Below are 23100 nucleotides of genomic sequence, written 5' to 3' on the forward strand. Positions count from 1 at the left end.
TCAACAAAAGTTCGTACATTTTAGAAATTATATGTTCATCATCAGTACTCAATTGTAGTTCAAATTCTGACTTACTTTGCACCATTTGTCTTTTAATCCATTTTAAATCTTCCAGATAACTGTAAATGGGAAAATTATTGACAACTATATTTTTCTGCTATTAATTGTTCTCTTGATTTGATTTTAAATTCCCCTTCATAGTTTTCAAATAAATCTTGGTATATCAATTCTTTATCTGCAATTTCTCTAATAATATGCTTCTTGAGCTGAGATCCATAAAGGTGTTTTTGCGCACAACCTGGGTTTATAGCTCTATCATGTTCTCAATATGGCATATCTGATAAAATAACTTTTGAAGTTCACATTCATTTTAACTTTTCCATCTCACAAATATCCATGCCATCCAAATCTCAAATTGTGATTTTCTATTTGTAATTTGATTATCCAGAGGAGATAATATGATTTAACTTTAGAGAGAAAGGTTAAAATATTTTTGTACTTATAATTACTATGAAGAGTATCGGAAGCCACTTATTTATATCTTTTTTTTTCTATTTTTCTTCTATTTTTTTCGTTTCTTCACTTTTTGCTTTTTGTTTTCTTCCTTTTTTCTCCTTTATATTAGTTTGTGTTTTTATCTTCCAGTTTTAATAAAAATTACATAATTAAAAAACAGCTGAGGTTGAAGCATGTTTTCTTTTAGCCAAAGTTCCCAGTTCCTGCTTTTTACTACTATTCCCAATGAAATCAGCCACAGAGGTGGAGGCGGTTGTTGTCAGTTTGTGTCTGTGTCATATGAACATATCTCATACCCCAAAGGAATGTTGTTGTTTTTCCCATGGGAGGGACTTGAATGTTTGTCTGAGGAAAATTATGTGTACTCTCTGCAGGCTCTTGCCCAAACAACACCCTTTGCTCCATGCCTGGAATGGACTTTCCTTTCCCATTTTCATTTTAAATATAGGGTACTGTAAGAGCAGTTACAGAAATGTTCCTGTTGGTTTGAACTCATTGGTCAACCTTGTACCAGTGAAGATGGTACTTCCAATGAAGATGACTTCCTAACCAACATTATTGGTGGCATTTTTACCATGGGACTGAACACAACTAGGACCTGAAGCCCTGTGGTTGGCATACTACCATATTTCCATTCTCAGTATACCTAGAAGATAGTTCTATTAATGATTTTATTGTAGGGATTACCATAAAAATGCATAAAATAGAGAACATATATAAATGTTTAATGAATTACTACCTCTCTAAGTTAATACATACTTTTTAACACTGCTTTGCTATCTACTAGCAAAAACTAACATTTTCTGCATGGCACAAAAATTCCTTCTTCCCTGTGGTAATCAAAATTTAGGGAAATATGATTTAGCTTTGTATCATAAAATAGTTCATATAGTTCTCTCATTTCTGCAGACTTGCTTATTGGCATGGCTTTTCAAAGCATTGAATAAGAGTTCTGCGTGTGTGAGTGTTTTGCTTCAAAGAAAATAACAAGCTTCTACAGAATATATGGCTGAGTCAGGCACACATCTTGGTTTGAGGAATTTAACCTGGGTGAAGATCAGGTTTAGATGTACAAGTTTTGCCCACCAATTTATAGTTGGATTTGGAAACTTCCTGCTAGCATATGCCAGGGTCAGCTGTCAGGTCTGAAGAGATATAAATAGGAAGGCCAATTAATTTCAGTAAACAATCTACATTATTTGATTGTTATAGTGAAATAATTACCGTATACTCTAGGTAAAGGTTCCCCCGCACATGTGTGCGAGTCATTTCCGACTCTAGGGGCCGGTGCTCATCTCCGTTTCAAAGCCGAAGAGCCAGCGCTTGTCCAAGGACATCTCCGTGGTCATGTGGCCGGCATGACACCAAAGGCGCACGGAACGCTGTTACCTTCCCACCGTAGTGGTCCCTATTTTTCTACTTGCATTTTTACATGCTTTCGAACTGCTAGGTTGGCAGAAACTGGGACGAGTAACAGGCGCTCACTCTGTTACGCGGCACTCGGGATTTGACCTGCCAAACTGCCAACCTTCTGATCGACAAGCTCAGCATCCTAACCCACGGAGCCACCGCGTCCCTCGACCTTCTGATCGACAAGCTCAGCATCCTAACCCACGGAGCCACCGCGTCCCTTAATTATACTCTACATATGCTCAATTAATCTGTGCACTGTTCTAAAAATGATAAATACCCAGTTACCTTCCTTTTAGTTAATCTATGTACAAACGCTTAAACTAGAAAAAAAAAGGCGTATTCATTTTTTTTTAAAGTGAACATATTGGGGACCTTCACGTTTCAGGAGGTATATTTGGGATGGAAATCATTGAAAAGATCCTTTGAAGAACACTTATTCATGAGAATAGAAATAGCGATTGCTTGCTTTGTGGATTTCTGGTAAAACGGCAGGGTATTTAACTATATTTACAACAGGGGGCCCTATGGAGTTCTTGCTTTTCGAGAAGGCACTTTCTCCGTGTTAGACTTCAGTATGATTACTGGCTAAAAAAAAGAATATTAATACTGTCGTGAGGAGTCACAAAAACGGATTTTGCGTAGTGTGAATAGAGAAGGCAAAGCCGCGTTGGCAAGACGGGAGACGCTTCCCTATTCGACGCCGCTTCCCTATTCGATGCCTCGTTTCTAAACCAGGAGGTGGTGGAAAGTTCAAGCGCGTCCACCAGCCTTGGCACACCAGCCTTCGAAGTGCGGCTTAATCCTAGGTGCAGCGGTGTAGGGCGGGTTGTCAGCACCTGGGGCAAGGCAAGTAATTTGCGCCCCCTAACCCGTAGATTTTAGCACTCGAGTCTCTTCCACTAGCTTAGTTAAAGAAACCCTTACCCCCCCTAACCACATGTATTGTTTGTTATGAAAATAGTGATGTAATTAAAGTAAAATGCATCTAATGTGCCCCCCCAGATGTTGCACCCGGTGCGGCCGGGGCCCCCTGCACCCCCCACGCTACGCCACTGCCTAGGTGAGAGACCCGACAAGCCAGTAATCTCCCGAGAAAAGTCGCTGCTGGAGCCGGGCATGCCGTTTAGAGTCCGACTTTTCTTTCCAGCCAGGACGCAGCCCACGAAGGGGCTGCGCGGCGAGCAGATTCCGGAGCAGAGCTCTTGGCGAAGTAATCATTCCCCGTTGAACATCGTCCCCGCCGGCAATCTTGCTTCCCTGAACGCGAACAAAAGCATTCTTTCTTCTTCCCGCCCCCCCCCCACCGCTTTGCGGCCATTCAACGCAAAAGGAATCCTCGGAAGAGGAAATCTCGGTCAGATTAAGAATGGGAAGCGCTGCGTGAGAGTGCGGAGGGGGGGGGGAGGGAGAAGTCAAGTCGCGAGTAGACAGCCCGCACCTACGCAGGTTGCAGACAGGACGGAGTAATTGTTCGGGAAGGGGGGGGGCTAAATGGTAGAGGCGGGGACCACGTGACCCACCTCCCTGCCTGCCTGCCTCCCTCCCGCCGCGGGTCTCTGGGGCAGCTGCCCACACCGGGGTGCCCGTCCAGCCTCCCTCCCTCTCTCCCTCCCTCCCTCCGCTTCCCCGCCGCCGCCGCCGCCGCAGTCTCCTCCCTCTACCGCCCTCCGCCCCCCCCCCCCCGCGTTCGCGGGCGGGCGGCAGGCAGGCACCGGCTGGAACTCAGTGGGTCGGACGCAGCCATGGCGGAGGGAGGCGAGGGAGAGGAGCTGCTCCGACCGCCGCTGCCCGCCGCGGGCTCGCCGGGCCCTAAGCGCCTGTGCTCGCGGGTGGTGGGGGTGGCCACGCCGGCCCGATCCGGAGGCTGCCCGGGAGGTCCCGTCGGAACGGCGGCGGCGGCGGCCGGCGGTGACGGCGGCGGGACGCGGGGCTGCTGCCCCCCGGGCGGGCCGGGCACGGGGCCTGGCTGCGGGCCGGAGAGGGCGCTGCTGCCGCTGCTGCAGCCCGAGTCGCTGCTGGACGCGGCGGCCAAGCGTGTGGCGGGCAGCTGGGCCTTCGAGAGGGTAGAGGGCCGCTTCCAGCGCATCCCGGAGCCCGTGCAGCGCCGCATCGTCTACTGGAGCTTCCCCCGCAGCGAGCGTCAGATCTGCATGTACTCCAGCTTTCAGCCCGGCCGAGCCAGCTGCAACGGGGCATCCGGCGGTGCCTCGGCAGCGGCGGGCGGCGGCGGGACCACCGTCGGAGGAGAGGAGAACCCGGCCACCGTCCCTGGTCCAGCTATTCCCTCGGCGGCGTCCGGCCCGGCCCCTCTGCCGGCCGCCGCCAGCGCCGCCATCTCCGAGGGGCTCCCGTTCCGCAGAGGCATCCGCCTGCTGGAGAGCGGCGCCGTGGATAACGTGCTGCAAGTGGGTGAGTGAGTGAATGCCCTGCCACGGAGCGCCGACGGGAGGTCGCTTCTTCTGCCCCGTCATTCCAGAGATCTTTTCCTTTTTTCTGCCCTGTCTGCCTCCTCCTCCTCCTCCTCCCGTCTGCCCTTCCGCTGCCCTCCCGCCTGTCAAGTTCCATTCCGGTTTCCAATCTCGCCCTCCGCTTCGCTTCCCTTTCCACCTTTATACCCTTGCCTTCTTCCTCCCCCCCTTCCCCCCTCCGTTTTATCGTCTTTCTCCCGTTCCCTTCCGTACCTCTGTGCTCCAAGATCCAGACACCCCCCCAAACACACACACACACACACACACACACACACACACACACACTCACACTCGCAGCCTTTGTCTGCTCTGTTTGTAATTTGACAGTACTTCCCTCCGCGCGGCCAGCTCTGAAAACCGAGATTAGGGGTAGGAAGAGAAGGATATGTGGAATGTGTGTTTGTGGCAGTTGAGAAAGGAGCAAGCACTATTATTAAGGTTATATTTCTGTAACGTTATTGGTACATGGGAATGTGGCTAAGGGTTGGGAGACAGACGTTGTTGGGAAGTCTCTGAAAGCATTAGGCAGCGGCCAGTTGAATTGCTGAACTAGACCGAGTAATACACCTTTCACCCAAATTGTGCCTGTAGCATTGCTTTCTTGCCCAGCCACTCCCAACTATCTCTTCCCTACCGGTGAGAGAGCTGAGAGCGGGACAGCCAAAAGGCCAGATGAGGATAAGAAAAATAGCATCACCTAAAAAGGCAATTTGGGAAACTGTGCAGACTATACATCACTATGATGCCTTTAAAATGGAAGACAATGCTGATTTCTATCCAGAGAATCGTAACTTCCCTGGATTGTAACAAACACTATTTCTTAGAAAACAAAACATGTTTAAACTCTGACAAGTACCTGTTAGTTAACATTTTACTATTCCCTTTTGTTTAATGTAAAAAGATACAGCTTTTAGTACTGCATTTTATTATTCCATTCAAAATAAAAAAAAGACACGAATCCTTTGACTACCTTGACATAATGCACAAAGTTCATCGTTACTACATTGATCAGAGGCTTATGAATGAAAACAAAGCAACAATATGAGAGAAATATTTTTTTAATCTAACAGAAAATAATCTCATTTACATAGCTAATAGAGATAAATGACATGAGTGTTCTCATCAAAACTGGTATCCTGGAAGGATTTGTTTTGCAAATCTGAAATGTAAAGTTATGTGATATTGAGTCTACTGTTATTCATCAGCAGTAAGGTTGGCAAATCCCCTTAATTCATTTTTTGAGTCATACTGATTCTTTTTTTTATGCCAATTCAAAGAAGGAAAGATACAGTGGTACAACATAGACTTAATCCAAAGGACAAAGATATTATATAATGATTTTGGTATCATAGTCTGATATATTTACATGCCACAATGGTAAAGAGATTATTTCGTTAGATTTTTTTTTCCAGTCGGGAACCTTGTCCAGTTTTGATAATAGATTCTAAAGTCATTTAAGATAATTAAAAAGGGTGAAATGAAACAATACGCATAACAAGAAATGAGTCTTAATAAAGACTTCATTAGAGTCTTCCTCTAATAAAATATTTAATTGTCTACCCAATTTGGTATCTCTACATGATAGAACATTTCGGACTAAAGGAATAAAAAGTATTAAATTTCTTATAAAAGAATACATTAAATAAGTAATACATTTGGTATGTGAATGTGGGGGCTGGGGATTTCAGGATTGATTTAATGTATATAAATTAATTTGGAGTGATTTTTAAATGATTTTTGTTGCAATCATATGTACCACGATGTGGAACAATATGGGTAAATTATAAGTAGCTTGCTCATTTATAGGAATCTTCATGTCATGCTAAATTCTTTAGTATTCTATTATCAATATTTGCTATAACAGTTTAAAAATGCTTCCTCTAAAATGAGTACTCTTAAAACGTAGGGAGTAAGTAAACAATTTATAAGTGATAAAAATTATTTCAGTCTCTTAATTATAATAACGATTTATCTATCTAAATCACAAAGACACATTTCTTCAATATGGAAAAGAAAATATTAAGTTTGTAAAGGTGTTTCCCTAGTACAATCATGTTCAGTTTCAGTGTAAATCAAATTACATAGGCCTGTTGATGCTTATAGCTAAATTATGGGCATTGTTACAATAACTTGGCCATTTTATAATTCCATAGTTCAAATATCGAGACTTGTAGATAGTAACAAAACTTCTTATTTTGCTAGGTTCTGTATTAATAAATGTAAACTTTAAATGCAGACTGGTATTTTTAAGTGAATTACTCAGCACTGTCAGTGATAGTTTACTAGTTGAACTATGAATCATGAATACGTGCTTCATGTAGGTATGTAGCCTATTCCCATGATACCAAACAAAAGTTTTCAGTTTGTACTGATGCTCTATCTCAGGGTTTTTTTTAAATCCAAATCTTAAACTAATTCATAACAGGGTTGGAGAAAGAGATGAAAGATTGCTTACTTAATAGGGGAAGGAGTTAGTGTTTATTTGCATAATACTGTAGTCTGTTTGCCAGAAAGGGGCTGAGCAATAATTAAATAAAACAAACATAGTCTGAGGTGACAGATGTTTATTTTGTTCAGGTGGTGGGGCATAGCTTATTCTGTATCTCTACAGTAAACCACATTTTTTAATGTAAAGAGAGGCATAAACCTAACCAGCAAAGAAATTAGTTAGGCCTAGAAATATTTGCACTGAAATTGGAAATTTGATGCCTGGATATACTTAATGGGATCATTATATTTTAATGGCAAAAAAAATCCTACCTATGAAATCAGTTCAGCTGCCAATTTATAATAAACACTACCTGTGGTTCTGCGTTTCTTTATGTTGTTATACAACCAATGCATTTTTATGTCTCTTTATACCTGGTAAAAATCATAGAATAGAAAATGAATATTGTTTCAAAGGAATACAGACATTTATAAAACAAATGGTTGTGTATTTATGCTAAAGTAATAAAAAAATAACAGAGGTGGACAGGATAAACTGATTTTTGCATGTAACCTTTTGGTACCTACCATTATGGACAGTTTATTGCTGTGTCATATTTGGAAAAGCAAACACTCTTTTATTTTAATTTTACAGTTATTAAATTGAGTTTTCATATTCAGAAAGCTGTTGAATTTAAGCATCTAAGCACATACTAATACATATTTAGTTTTGTGTAGCAGTGGTGGAAGTATTTAAAAAATACTAGATGCATTAAAAGATAAAAGTATACAGAATCTTAACATGAAACACTAATGTCTGGTGGGATTTTCTGAAAATCCAAAACATGAGGATATTAATATTTAGTAAGCTAATTTTCATATTTTTTCTGCAATTGTGTAAATGGAGACTATTTTTTAAAAAAACAGATATACTCAAACTTTGTCGTGCTAAATAAGTATATTTGTGTCACCCATGTTAAGGATTTCATTTGGGTTAGAACTAGGCAAGGAATAAATGTCGCATTTACTGAAATACTGTATATGTAACTTTCATGAGATATCCTATGCTCAGGCTTACTTTTAGCTGGGCTACTGTAGATTAGCTTCTGTCTTAACTGCCTAATATTTTTACCCATTTTGAAAGGTTAGGAATTTATAATGTTAAAAATGCAGTACTGAACTTTGATAACAGAGAAAAGTATATATATAGACAACTCCAGAGATTGCAGATATATTCTTATACATCATGTCATGTAAGTGTGATAGGCAGTATAGAAATTTGATAAATAAATAAATGTCATGCTAGAAATCATGAGCTGGTGGGAAACCATTTGCCAATTGCAGTACTGCTGTGATTGACAGATATTTTTGACAGATGGCTTAAGTGGATCCACAGATTTAGCCCTCTGTCAAAACTTTCTTCAGGCTTTATTTTTCACCCTGACAGTATAAGCTTGCTGTGGCTTTAAAAATATTTTGCAACTCATTTCTAAATTTCTCATGTTTCCCCTGGAAGCAGTGACCTACAATTTGAGAACTCCTATTCAGTGGAACTGTTGCTATTATACATGTACATGTACGTATACGTATACGTATACATATACATATACATATAATAATAATATAAAGTTGGAAGGGACCTTGGAGGTCATCTAGTCCAACCCCCTGCTCAGGCAGGAAACCCTATACCATTTCAGGCAAATGGCTGTCCAGTCTCTTCTTAAAAACCTCCAGTGTTGGAGCATTCACCACCTCTGGAGGCAGGTTGTTCCACTGGTTAATTGTTCTAACTGTCAGGAAGTTTCTCCTTAGTTCTAGGTTGCTTCTCTCCTTGACTAGTTTCCATCCGTTGCTTCTTGTCCTGCTTTCAGGTGCTTTGGAGAATAGCTTGATTCCCTCTTCTTTGTGGCAGCCCCTGAGATATTGGAACACTGCTATCATGTCACCCCTCGCCCTTCTCTTCATTAAACTAGACATACCCAATTCCAGCAACCGTTCCCTATATGTTTTAGCCTCCAGCCCCCTAATCATCCTGGTTGCTCTTCTCTGTACCCTTTCTAGAGTCTCGACATCTTTTTGACATCGTGGTGACCAAAACTGGATGCAGTATTCCAGGTGTGGCCTTACCGAAGCATTGTAAAGTGGTATTAGTACTTCACTTGATCTTGATTCTATCCCTCTGTTAATGCAGCCTAGCACTGTGTTGGCTTTTTTGGCAGCTGCAGCACACTGCTGGCTCATATTGAAGTGATTGTCTACTAAGACTCTGAGATCCCTCTCACAGTTACTACTATTGAGCAAGGACCACCTATACTATACATATACATATACATATACATATACATATACATATACATATACATATACATATACATATACATATACATATACATATACATATACACTACGGTATATGTAATATAGTTTTTCCTTCAGTGGCTTTCATGCTTAAAAGCTTGTATTGTATTGATTTTTGTTATACAATTTATAGAATCATAATCAAGTTGGAAATTAAAACATCCCAGCTGGTTGAACACATCTAAAAGAGAGCTCAGCATCTCTGTGGGTAATTTGCTCTAAACTGCTGTGATAGAAATTTTTTCTTAATGTTCAATGGGAAACTGCTTTCCTAGAATTTAAATCCATTGTTCTGTGTCTGACATTTTGGAACAAGAGAGAAGTTGTGGACCTTCTTCTATACAGTTGTACCTGGGTACTTGTTAATTGGTTCTGGGAGTTGTGATAAGTACCAAAAACAATGAGTACTAAACAAATTTTTTCCATAAAGAATAATGCAAATAAATGCTATGCATTCCCAAACCAATGACAAGGCACATTTTTAAGGCAATATGTAAAAAGATAGGGATGTGTATCATTGCATGAGAAATAAACCTAAGAATTAATAAATACTTAGATTAAATAAAACAAAAACTTTACCTATTGTGGTGGGAACAAAGCCCCAAAATACACAAAATGACCACAGAAGCTAAGATAAGGCTGCAAGGGGATGTGCACAGGGCAAGAGCTACCGCGTGATTAATGCGTCACCCTTTGTTTTGGCTGGAAAGGGTAGCGAGTCACCAGGCTGCCAACACCGAAAAGTTTTACCTTGCGTGTTGAATACCAAATAAATGACGAGTACTGGGACAAACTTTTCTTGTCAAAATGAGCTGAGTACCAAATTTGATGAGTTTCAAAGCAGTTGAGGTACCCCTGTATAACATTATTTGAGGTATTATCATATTCCTCATTTCGAGATTAAAATTACTACATACCAGCTACTTCAATGAGTATTCACAGGACTTCATGTCTAGTTTCTTGGTATCCTTATTGTCCTTTGTGGAATTTTTTCCATTTTTAGTTAGTTATTTAATTGATTTATATGACGGTCCTCTTGCCACGTGACCTTGGGTGGCTAGCAAAGTGAACAGAATTAATAGAAATTCGTCTCAGAGGTGCTTTTTCAAAAAGCAACTGGAGTTTGTTTTTTCCTTGAAGATGTTTTCCTTCTTGTCCAAGAAGCTTCTTCAGTTTTGGAAAAGCTTCTTGAATGAGAAGCAAACCATCTTCGAGGAAAAAGCAAAGTCCTGTTGCCTTTTGAAAAAGCACCTTTGGGACAACCATGATCTGGATGCCTGAGAATCTCCATTGACATTAATAGAAAGTTGTAAAATAATAAACAATAAGGTAAAATATATTGTGCAGGGGATCAGACACAAAACACGTATCTGACTCACCTGCTTTCCTCAGACAGTACCTACAAAAAAGTCCAGTCTTCTGGTCCTTCATAAAGGGTGACAGGGATGGGGCCAGTCATATTTGGGGTTGTTGAGGGGGCCTGGAGCTGCATAGGGCAGATGCTGAGAGAGTGAAGATATATATACCTTATGGTTCCTATATGTTGGCATTATTTGGTGGGGTCTATATTATCTGTTAGATAATATAGAATGGGAAAAGACAATAGTAGATAAATAACCCAGACATAACAAGGGCTTCATAGGAGAATCCTTTCAGTGAATCCTTAGTGTAATTTATTTATTTATTTATTTATTTTATTAGATTTATATACCACCCTTTCCCGAAGGACTCAGGGCGGTTTACAGGGTATTTTAAACCAAACCAATAACAAAAGTTAAAAACAATTTTAAAAAGATTAAATCATCCCTAAGAAATAAAACCCCAGTTAAAAATTCTCAGGCTGGGCCGGAGAGCTCAAACAGACAGGTCTTCAGGTCCCGGCGACATGAACGAAGGTCAGGGGCAGTCCTAAGCTCCACGGGCAGCTGGTTCCAGAGGGCAGGCGCACCCACAGAGAAGGCCCTCCCCCTGGGTGTTATCCGCCGGCAGTCTTTTACCGGCGGCACCCTGAGAAGACCCTCCCTGTGTGAGCGCAGTGGACGAAGGGAACTTGATGCTGGCAGCAGGTGTTCCCTCAGATATCCCGGACCCAAGCCAGAACTTGGAAGAAAAATCTGACCAAAACCGAATAAAGTATAACTATCATTTCTTATGCTTTGGAAAATGTATGTCACTTGATGTGATTCAAAACTGTAGTTGCTTCTTTGTTTGCTCTTTTGCAATAACATCATATTGCTGCCTCATATGCAATTTGCAATTCTGAGGTAATAATAATATCGAGTACCATTATCAAATTATGTATCCCCCTTACTACAGCTCAGTTGTTGAATTTTGTTTCCAACGTGAAAAGCTGTGCACAAAATTTGTGTTAATTTTAATTCCATTAATTTCAATCACTGACTCTGCAAAGATTGTACAAGTACTGTACTCCTCGACTTAAAACAGTTTGTTTAGTGACTATGGTTTGAATTTTTGTAGTTGAATTTTTCTGCACTTGAAGTACCATATGCGTCTGCTCTAGAGAATATTAAATGTGTTTTTCATAAGAGGTACTGTACAAGGAGAGGCAGAAAAATATACATATCTGGCTAATTTACAATTGCTCAGTGAGGAATATTTGATTCCTCTAGATAATTATCCTGATGAATTGAAAAAAATTGACATAATTAGGAAATGAATTTAGCTTGAAATGATTGTAAAGTCTATTCAAATAGACATCTTTAGGGTTCTGATTCCAGGGTTCTGATAAAAAAAATGTACTGCAGTCAATTCTCTGAAATCTGCCTGACTCAGATTATAAAAGGTAAGCATTCCAACATTTTGACATATTCTAGGCTTTTGAGGACTGTTAGTTAAGTAAAATTTGAGCATTTTTTGTTCCTTGGGAACCAGTAAACAGATTTTGCAGATTTTTGTATTGTTAGTAAAACCTCTCATCTTGTACCTAATTTACTAGACATGATAATGAGACCAAAGAAATAATACACAGGGAGTCCTCGAATTATGGCTATTTGTTCAGCAACTGTTCACAGTGATGATGATACCGAATAAAGAAACTTGTGCCCTGCTCTCAGTCACTCTGATGGCCCCAAAGTCACGTGAACAAAATCTGGACACTTCGCAACTGGCTCACATTTATATTGGCTGTGGCAGTCACGTGATCGCCAACTCCTCTGCTGACTTCCCACAAGTAAAGTCAGTGGGGAAGCCAATGGGGAAGATGACAAGTCATTTGGGTAAATCTCCCCTCCCTCGCGCCTTCCTTCACTCTCACACATCATCCCCTTCACTCATTCACACCCAGCAGCCCTTTCCTTCCCCATCCTCCCTGCATTTGTGAATAGACATGCATCCACCAGCTCTCTCCTTCCCTGGACTTTCCTGCGCTCGCACACAGGCATGCTCCCACTAGCATCCTCCTTCCCTGGCCTCCTTGCACACACAGACATGCAGCTACCAGCACCCTCCTTCCCTGTGTCTTCTTGTGTTCACACACAAACGTACATGCACCTCTCACACTGTTTTCCCAACCTCCATGCATCCCACGCCCTCTTTCACACACGTCCTTGTACCCTACACCTTCTTTCACACTCTCCTGAGGTTCACTCTGCAGTGCAGCACACACACACACACACACCCCCCAATTTGTGCATATCCTGCACTGTGTCTCCCAGGGCCTCCTCCACCCTCTCTGTAGCACCCAACTGGTCCTTATCTGAGGCTGCCTTTGCATCCTACTGAACAACCTGAAGAACTGCCTAGATAGCTGATTGGTGGAATTTGGTTAACAACCGCCACAGGGGATGCCAGGATTGCCATCACTAAGTGATGCACTCATGCATCACTCAGGGGCAGCAATCCCAGTCCCAATAGCCATTGTAACTAAAGGACTACCTGCACATGTATACAGTGTAGCCCTTCTTAAACCATTTTCAGCTTTGAACATTATTCAGTGTTAAAAACTACATTGAATTTTTATCTTATCACTCTGACATCTGACTTCTTTTGAAAGTATCCAACACATTCTCCCAACATGTTTGATTCCGCTTTTCTCTCAACTGTCTGCTTTTTTCCAAGAATAATTTTTGGGGAGTTCTTTCAGGGTCACTCATGAGAAGAAGAAGGGGCAATTAGAGGGTGAAATAGGAAAGGGATAATAAAGAAATAGGATATATGTAAGCATCAGTTTGGAAAGCAGTAGTCCTTTTCTAATGGAGAGTCCAATGAGCAAAAAGGCTCTTATTGGCAGTCCATAGTAGCATATGATATGTGAGCACCTTTTTCAGTTGACTGGGTACTGTATCAAATGTTCTATGGTGCAAAGAGCAGAACATTGTTGCTTTATTAGTAAAAATATCACTGTTATTTTTCTTTACAGGTAGTTCCCAACTTATAACCATAATTGAGTCCAAAATTTCTGTTGTTAAGTGAGACAGTTGTTAAGTTAATTTTGCCCTATATTATGAGTTTTCTTTCCACAGTTGTTAGTGAACCACTGCAGTTGTTAAGTTAGTAACACGGTTGTCAAGTGAATCTGGCTTCCCCATTGATTTTGCTTGTCAGAAGACTGCAGAAGGTGGTCACATGACCCAGGGACACTGCAATTGTCATAAACATGAGCCCGTTGCCAGGCATCTGAATTTTGATCACATGACCATGGGGATGCTGCAATTAGTGTGAAAAACAGTCATAAGTCAGTTTTTTCAGTGCTGTTGTAACTTTGGTCACTAAATGAACTGTTGTAAGTCGAGGACTACCTGTATGTAGAAATAAGGAAGGAATATTGTCTTCACCTTCTATGGAAAGAGGAATCTTATGACTTTACAAATATAGCTTTGCGTAATGGATATTTATGATGGTGATGGGGAATCATAGCATGTAGTTAGCTGATGCGGTTAATATGTTCTTTGAATCTCCTATTATTTTTGTTTTCATCTAATTTACAGGTCTACAGTGGTATATGACCTGTATTTGTGTAAACAGCAAGTGTGTCTAGAAGAAACCCACTAGAACGGTGCCACATAGATAAAAGGGGTTACATTATAGATCCCACTCCTGATGTTCCTGGATATGTATTGGCAGTGAAAAATCCTCTGCAGTTGAAGCTTGTGTGAAGAGGATGGGCAGACACAGTAAAATTAATGTTTCTACATACTTAATAATTATGCAGGAGAAGAAGTTTCAGCAGTTGATTTTCATACAAGCTGTACTTCCTGTTCAGTGTTAAAGGTACCCCTTACACTATTTTGCATCCAGGCATCCAATAAATGCAGCCTTAGCTTAACAGGGCTCATTTTTATAATTGTAGCATATTTCAGCTCTCACGGCAATGGAATTTATTTCTGGTTAAGTACACCTTTGTGTTTCCTCTAGGCAATATTTTACATTTTAATCTTCTTTGGTTTAACAACTATTACAGGTTACTTATCCTCAACACATTTTGTAAGGATTAAGTCTCACTAAACTACATTAACAGAAAACCTTTTTTGACTACTGTACTAGACCTGTTTGGGTGAGGATGTAGTGATATAAAGCAGGGCTTTTCAACCTTTTCACCCATTGTACCACTTTTAGGATATGGCAACATCCGAGTACCACCAGTTGCCTAGGAAGGTGTCAAAAACTTGATGACCAAAAAAAAAAAGAAAAAAGTCATGAAGTACAGGTAGTTCTCAACTTACAACAGTTCGCTTAGTGATTGTTCGAAGTTACAATGGCACTGAAAAAAGTGACCCCCAAGCCACAGCCAAGCAAGACACCTGCCTGCCTGCCCAGCGGCGCTCTTCCTCCTGTCTGAGGTTTTCATTGTTGTGAGCATTTCTGTTGAGGATTGGCAGTTGGGGTAGGGTGGGGGTGTTTGGTTTTTATTCCCCCCCTCTGCTGGGTGGTTGCAGCAGGTTTTGGTCACTTCACATGACCCTGGGACACTGTGACTGTCATAAATATGAATCAGTTGCCAAGTACCTGAATGTAAATCACAAGACCCTGGAGATGCTGCAACATTCCAGCTGATTGGTGCTTCTTCTGGGCTCAGCAGAAGTGCCAGGATAAGCGCCGAGCTCCAGCTGAAGCATGGCGCTGATCCTGGCGCTTCCGCTGAGCCCTGACAGCCCTGAAGAAGCGCTGATCCTGGCGCTTCCGTTGAGCCCTGACAGCCCTGCAGCTCCAGCCATCTCTCGCTCAGGCTTGTGCGGTGCTGCCACTGGTTCAGCTCATTCTCCTCCCCTGCTACCACTTTTCTAGGATGGTCACGTACCACCTGCCAGGTGCCAATGTACCACAGGTGGTACCCGTACCACTGGTTGAAAAGCCCTGATATAAAGCAAGGAGTAAGAGTCTATGTTATTCTACAAAGCAGCTTTGAGGACAAAATAGTTAATATAATGTTTGAACTGCTTAGTGACATTGCAATAGATCCGTGGTGGTGAACCTATGGCATAGGTGGCATGCAGAGCCCTCTCTGTGAGCATGTGCACCATTGCCCCAGTCCTAGGCCTTCAGATGGATTTTATAAAACCTTTTCACTTAGTCCTCCACCTCCATGTGCAAAAAAAAAAGGTTCAATCAATCAATTTCAACCTCTTGGGGGAAAAAAAGATCTTCCAATGTTGGAATTGATTGATTGAACTTTTTAGTCTCACCTAGTCTGCCATTAACACCGCAGCCACGTCTACCCAATGGGCCATACCTACTCAATTGGCCACACCCACCCGGCACCTGACAATACATAAGTGGGTTTTGGGTTGCAGTTTGGGCACTCAGTCTCTAAAAGGTTCGCCATCAGTGCAATAGATGTAGTCCTCAAGTCACGACGGTATTTGAAATCAAAATTTCAGTTTGCAAGGCTAAGCAAGTTGGTCCTGGTTTAATGATCTTTTTGCCATGGTTGTTAAGTGAATCACCTCAGTTATTAAGTGAATCACATGGAAATTAAATGAACCTGGCTCCACCCATTATCAGAAACCTGCTGGAAAGGTCACATATGGCAACCACATGACTTTGGGATGGTGTAAATACATGCTGGGTGCCAAGCACCCAAATTTTGATCATAGGACTATGGGGATGCTGCAACCGTTGTAAGTGTGAGGACTGGTCATGTTGCTTTTTTCAGTGCTGTTGTAAGTTCAAATGGCTGTTAAATGAATGGTTGTAAGTCAAGGACTACCTTTATTAGATCAGTCTTCTCAGAGATAAATCAATTGGTTTAATGGAATTTATCCTGGAAATATACACTATTGAATATGGATACTTCTAGATGGGCTATTTATACTTGTCCAAGGACACAAAACAAACAGGATTATAGGTTGCTAGAGTTAAGCAGTCATAAATTCCTATTGTTTTCTGTAGAAGATTAAATCAAAGGCTTTAATTCTTCCATTAAATTTAATAGGGTGCTATGATTTAAATATTCTGTTTGCAGTTTTGACAGTTAAATATTCATAATTCGAGCTTTAGAATTAGATCTAAGTTGTTCTTTTATGTAGAAAAAACAGCTTTGTCTCAATGCATCTGATAAAAAGTCTTAGGATTTTAAAAGTTTACAGATTAACTTTAATTCTTATTCTTATTAAATGATTAAATAATAATAAATAATTTTAATAATAAAATAATAATTCTTATTAAAGCTTTTAATTTAAAATATGTAATCTTGAGAGATTTATCATATAACAAAATGTAACATTTTTTAAAGAAAAAGTATAATTAAAAATATGTAAATAATTTCCACAACTGCTTTCTTGGGAACATCTAGGTCAGGGATGTCAAGCTGCCGGCCCGCGGGCTGGATGCGTCCTCTGGAAGCTGCGCCCATCCCATTGCCGGCAATGGCAAAACTGTCCTGATACGTTGCGCAACGTCATGTGACGTCGCAAGTTTGACATGTCTGATCTAGGTCAAATTATGCAAATATGTGTTTGGATGCTGTAGGTAATTCTTAATTGTAATGTAGCACTTGTTCTTAACTGTTGTGAAGCTCTGGGCCAAATTCCAACGTATTCTATACTGTATGTTGTATTCAAGTGCAAAATAATGCATTTAAACGAAGCCATTTTATTTTGCACTTTGCAAGCAGTGAAACTGGGAAGAGGAATGTTGAGCAATGTTAAGGGATAGAGCAAATTTTGGGGAAGAAGTGGAACAGTTTTGCCTAAAGCAGACCTAGAACTTGCTGTCTCCTGATTCCTAGGCCAGTAGCACTATGCCAAACTGACATAATATGTTTTTAATGCTATGTGCTTTGCTTTATTATTTGTTTTCTGCTGTATACCACCCAGAGTCACATTGTTTGAGTTGGGCAGCCTTATACATACATTGAGTCAATAAATAATGGGACAATCTAGATAGAAGGAGAAGAAGACAAACAGGAAGTGGCATAAGCTCAGTAACAATGGCAAAGGGGACACCAGTGGAAGACCTGAAGGGCCAAATTGGGGACAGGACTATCTGTGTGGTTGCTAAGAGGCAACACCATCTTGATGACACATGATCACTCACTCAATCAATCAATCAATCAACTTTAGGTCAAGTAGTTTTCAGAATCTTTTCTCCTTTGCTCTTTCCTTTTTAAAATCCTTTCCTTGTTTCTAGCTTCATTGTTATATAAGGAGAGAGGAATCTTGGTGGCTAGGTGCTACACCTAATAGTTTTTGTAGCCCGAGGGCTATATTAGGAAATGCTGCAAGGTATTTGGGGATATATGCCATGCCATGTGGCTGTGGCAAAGCAGTTTTTTGCTTGCTTTTTTCTTTGTTTTCAAGGGGAGTTTGATGAGATTTCTTTTTTCATTATTAAAATAAAAGGTTTCTTATTTGTTATTACATTGAGTTTTTAAAATTATTGTTAAGCATGATCTAGGGATTATAGTAGTATATGTTTCAAGATCAAATAGTTGAAAATTGTGCTGCCGGTTTTCAGCAACTGTAGGTGTAGAAATGTGTGGGCCTCACAAAAATTTTGTGTCTTGGTGGTTTAAATGGTTTAAATGGTGTTTGGCTTTCTTGCCTTTTCATTCTCCAGCGCTCTATGCTTCTTTCATAACTGGATTCAGAGCCTCTCTGTTCACACAGGGCTGCTTTGCATTTCTTTGCAAGCCATGAACAGCAGCAGTTGTCTCCAGGCCCATAATTTGCTTTTGCTTTCAGTTAAACTAGTCTCTGTCTCGTGAGGGACTGTGGCTAATACCTCTTGCCACAATCGTTAGAAGACTCATAACGTTCATGTTAGAGAACCTCAGATAATGAGTGAGTCCCTCACAGGGAGCAGGTGGTTCTTGAGAGACCAAGAGAGAAATAAGCATGATTCAGCACTGCAGTACTAGAGCAGTCAAAAATACAGCACCTTTTTCCACATAATTTCAAAATAGGAAAGATTTAGTATGCTATTTTGTACATAATAAATATCTCTCTCTCCCATTTCTCTCCGTCTTTTTTTCCTCTCTCTCTCACGCACATCCACACTATTTATCTATTTATTTATCTATTTACCTATTTATTTATCTATTTATTTACCTATTTATCTATTTATATGTTTATGTTTATGTCTATCTATCTATCTATCTATCTATCTATCTATCTATCTATCTATCTATCTATCTATCTATCTATCTTATCTATTTCCCACCTTTATTATTTTTGTAAATCAAGGCAGTGAATACAAACAATACTCCTTCCTCCTATTTTCCTCACTACAACAACCCTGTGAGGTGAATTAGGCTGAGAAAGAGTGGCTGGTCCCAAGTCAGCCAGCCAGCTTTCATGCCTAAGTATGGAAGTAGATTTCGCAATCTCCTGTTCTTCTAGCTTGGTGCTTTAACCACTAGACCAGGGGTAGGCAACTTTGGCTCTTTTATGACTTGTGGACTTCAATTCCCAGAATTCCTGAGCCAGTTGGCTCAGGAATTCTGGGAGTTTGAAGTCCATGAGTTATAAAAGAGCCAAGGTTGCCTATCCCTGCACTAGACCAAAGTGGTCTAGTTTTTTTTTAATTTAATAAGTACAATATGTTATCATTTTTTCCCTGAAGCCAGTGGTTGTAATGTAGTACATTTGAAGTTGTATGAGTTCCCTTAAAAGCAATAATCCCTGAATCAAAAAAAATTTTCATTAAAAAAACTATGAGTGCAAAGCACAAATGACATAAAAGAGATTGAAAAATTGTGAAAACATCAATCGATATTATTCTTTCACCTTTTTATTCTTTGAAAAGTACATATTCATTAACTATTTCAAGAGCCTTCTTGTGAGAGATAAATGTTCATGCTTTTGTTTGTTCATGAATGTGCTAGATGTCAATATGCCTTAATTAGCATTTTGTGAACATTTTTATCAATGCTGTCATTGTAAACTAGAAATCACAGGATAAAATAAAATATGCATTTGTTTACCTGTATTTGGGCTCATCTTCTGGCACAGTGGAGCCTGAGCAATTGTGTTAATCCACTCTCAGCTGATGACATCCACAAGTCACGTTTCTTGCCCCTAAAGGGAGTAAAAATGCTCATGTGCTTGATTAGCAGAGGTCAGGGTGGAATTCTACAGATTGGGCAGCCTTAATTGCCCAGTCTCTGTACATACTTTGCCTGGTTCAGTAGAATAAATGTCTAAATACTAAATATGGGGTTTCTGAAACTAGAATGAACTGCATATCTGAGTTTTAGACAAAGTCATATGTTCAAAACTTCACTCTGATTAGTAAGCAATTCCTTGTAATGTTGGACAAGCTGTATGTGGGGGAAAAATGTTTGTATATGAGTAAATTGCAAATACATACAAGTTAACGTGTTAAAATGTTTACATACTTCTTAGTTAAAATGTAGAAACTAGAGAATATCATATCATATCACATATACACTCACTTAAAAGCTGTGCCTTCAAGCCAGTTTTGACTCCTAGTGATTCCTCGCTGCATTTTTCAGAAGTGGTTCGTCATTGCCTTTTTTCTCTGGTTGAGAGAGATTATCTGTCTCAAAATTACTTGGTTTTATATCTAAGGCAGAACTAGAACTCATAATCTCTCAGTTTCTAGACTGCTGCCTTAATCAGTACACCAAACAAGCCCTAGATATAATTTGCAAGTCACTAATCAGTGATAATGGTGATTGATAATTTGTAAGCACTTAAAATTGTTTATTGTTTAAAATGTTATTTCAATGTAAGAAAACTTAAAAAATAAAACATTACACACAAAAAATATTTACATACTGAAGCCCCCTCTTCTCCCTCTTCTGTCTTTCTTCTGTGGATGCATTTTGAACTTATTTAAACTTTAATTATGGACAGTCCTTTACTTATGAACAGCTTACATTCTGAGAGGCTGTTCATAAGTCACATTTTGTTTGCGAGTCCAACTAAGTATAAAATATATGAACAGTACGGTTTTTTCCTCACATAGGTGGTGCTTACATTTAATTCCAGAAATACTATAATTCACAATCACTACACAAAAGAAGTTTATTGCAAATTGAACACTACGAGATCAGCAAACAGATAGGAATGGATAGCAAGCAAAATGGCACACGCTCAACTTCCCAAAGCATAATGGTGCTGCCTTCCAGGATCTTCTAGGCTGGAGTTGCAGATTGGTTTGTTCGTATCAGTGAAAGTTCATAACCTGAAAATTTGTAAATAAGAGACTGTTTGTACTATTAATTTTAAAATTGAAATTTTTATAAATGTAATAATTGTCATGGACCTTGTATGGCCTGAAACCCAGCAGTTATTAATTAAAACTTTTGAGAAGGGGGGTGGGCTTGTGGGGTCTGTTAGGAGCCACCTTTCAGTGTGGAGCAGGCCTGTGGCATGATTCCTTTGTCTATAGCAGGGGTGTCAGACTCGCAACATCACGTGACTTGTTGCAACGTATCACGACTTTTTCTCCATTGCCGGCAATGGGGTGGGCGCGATTTCGGCATGATGCATCCTGATGTGCTAGCTAGGCCCAATGTACAGCTTTTAGCTGCAAGACTGGGAAAGGACTGCTGTCCTAAGCAAAAGGCGCTTCTCCCAGAAGCTCTCGCTCAGGCCATGCTGTGGCAGTGCTGAATGATCACCATTGCTCCAGTAAAGCTGAGACTTCCTATGTGGCAGCTTGTGTAGGAATCCTTGCTAGCCCAGTGTTTTATGGTGCTTAATTTATAATAATAATAATAATAATAATAATAATAATAATAATAATAATAATAATAATAATAATAATAATAATAATAATATCATTGCAGTCAGCCAGATGTTCAGACTGGATTTGGCATTTTTGTCTACCTATCGAGTCCTTACCAAGGACCTGGGATAGGCAGATGTGGATGTTTGATGGTATTATAGATATCGTCGCAGGATGGAAGCAGTTCCTAGTAAGGCCGCCTTTTGCAATTGACTAATGACAAATTTGTCAATGGCAATGGTGTTCAAGTGGTGCTCCAGTTGTTTTGGGATTGCACCCAAAGCGCCTATTACTATTGGTACTTCCCTTGCTTGCCTTTGCCATAGTCTTTCTATTTCTATTTGTAGGTCTTTGTATTTTGTTATCTTCTCCAGTTCTTTCTCATCTATTCTGCTGTCTCCAGGCACTGCCACGTCCACTATCCAGCCTTTTTTGTCCTTCTTATCAACAATTGTTAAGTCCAGAGTGTTATGTTGCAGGTGCTTGTCTGTTTCAATCCTGAAGTCCCAGAGCAGCTTAACTTTAACATTTTCTATGACTTTCTCTATTTTATGATCCCACCAGTTCTTGATTACAGGCAAATGATATTCCTTGCAGATCTTCCAATGCACCATTGTTGTTACTTTGTCATGCCGCTGCTTGTAGTCAGTCTGCACAATCTTCTTGCAGTAGCTTACTAGATGGTCCACTGTTTCTTCAGCTTCTTTGCATAGGCGGCACTTACTGTCTGTTGCTGTCTTCTCAATTTTGACTTTGTATGCATTTGTCCTTAAGGCTTGGTCTTGTGCAGCCAGAATTAGTCCGTTGGTCTCTTTCTTCAACTTTCCTGCTTTTAGCCATTGCCAGGTCTTGTTATTATCTACTTTCCCAGCTATTTTTTTAATGTACTGGCCATATAGTGCTTTGTCTTCCCATGCCTCTATTCTGTTCTTCATTTGGTCTTTCTTGTAGGCCAGTTTGGTCTCTCCAGTAGTCAGTAAGCCTTCCTGATATACTAATTTCAGTGCATCTTCATCATTGTCCTTCAGATATTTTTCCAAAGCCATTTTTTCTTCTTCAACCATCTGATGTACTTGCAGCATTCCACGTCCACCTATTTGCCTTGGTAGATAAAGTCTGTCAATGTCACTGCGTGGATGAAGGACATGATTCATTGTCATTATTTTTCTGGTCTTCCTATCCATTGCTTTTAGTTCTGCTTGAGTCCAGTCCGCTATTCCAGCTGTGTATCTAATGACTGGAATTGCCCAGGTGTTGATTGCCTTCATGGTATTTCCTCCATTGAGTTTGGACTTTAAGATCTTCTTTACTCTCTTGATGTATTTACTTCTAATCTTTCTCTTGAGTTCAGTGTGCTTGATGTTGTCAGCTTGAAGGATACCCAAGTATTTGTAGTAATCTTCCTCAACCATACTCTTAATGTTATTTTCATGGGGCCTCTTGATTCCTTCAGTTTTCACTATTTTTCCTTGTTTGAGAGTAAGTGAGGCACATTTGTTCAAGCCAAACTCCATTGCAGTATCTTGGCTACATATATGGACAGTGTTCAGCAGCGATTCTATTTCAGATGATGTTTTTCCATACAGCTTCAGATCATCCATGTAAAGGAGGTGGGATAGTCTGGCAGATGTTTTTGATGTTTGATAGCCATGTCCTGAGTTATTCAGTATTGTTGACAGAGGAAATGGTGCAATAACAAATAGTAGTGGTGATAATGAATCTCCTTGAAATATTCCTCTCTTGATATTAACCTCTCCCAGTCTTT

At 40.3% G+C, this 23100-nt stretch overlaps 1 protein-coding gene across 1 annotated transcript in view; it reads left to right on the forward strand.

Moving 5' to 3' along the window:
* The first annotated feature begins 3634 nt into the window (after positions 1-3634).
* Positions 3635-23100, forward strand: part of ZSWIM5 (zinc finger SWIM-type containing 5) — a 149469-nt gene continuing 130003 nt past the window's right edge. Inside the window, exon 1 of the mRNA XM_083358470.1 lies at positions 3635-4338. Coding sequence (XP_083214596.1) covers positions 3672-4338 — 667 coding nt within the window. The 5' untranslated portion in view covers positions 3635-3671. The remainder of the gene's footprint in view (positions 4339-23100) is intronic.

Source organism: Vipera ursinii, assembly GCF_947247035.1.
Source record: "Vipera ursinii genome assembly, chromosome: 3".
Classification (NCBI taxonomy): Eukaryota; Metazoa; Chordata; class Lepidosauria; order Squamata; family Viperidae; genus Vipera; species Vipera ursinii.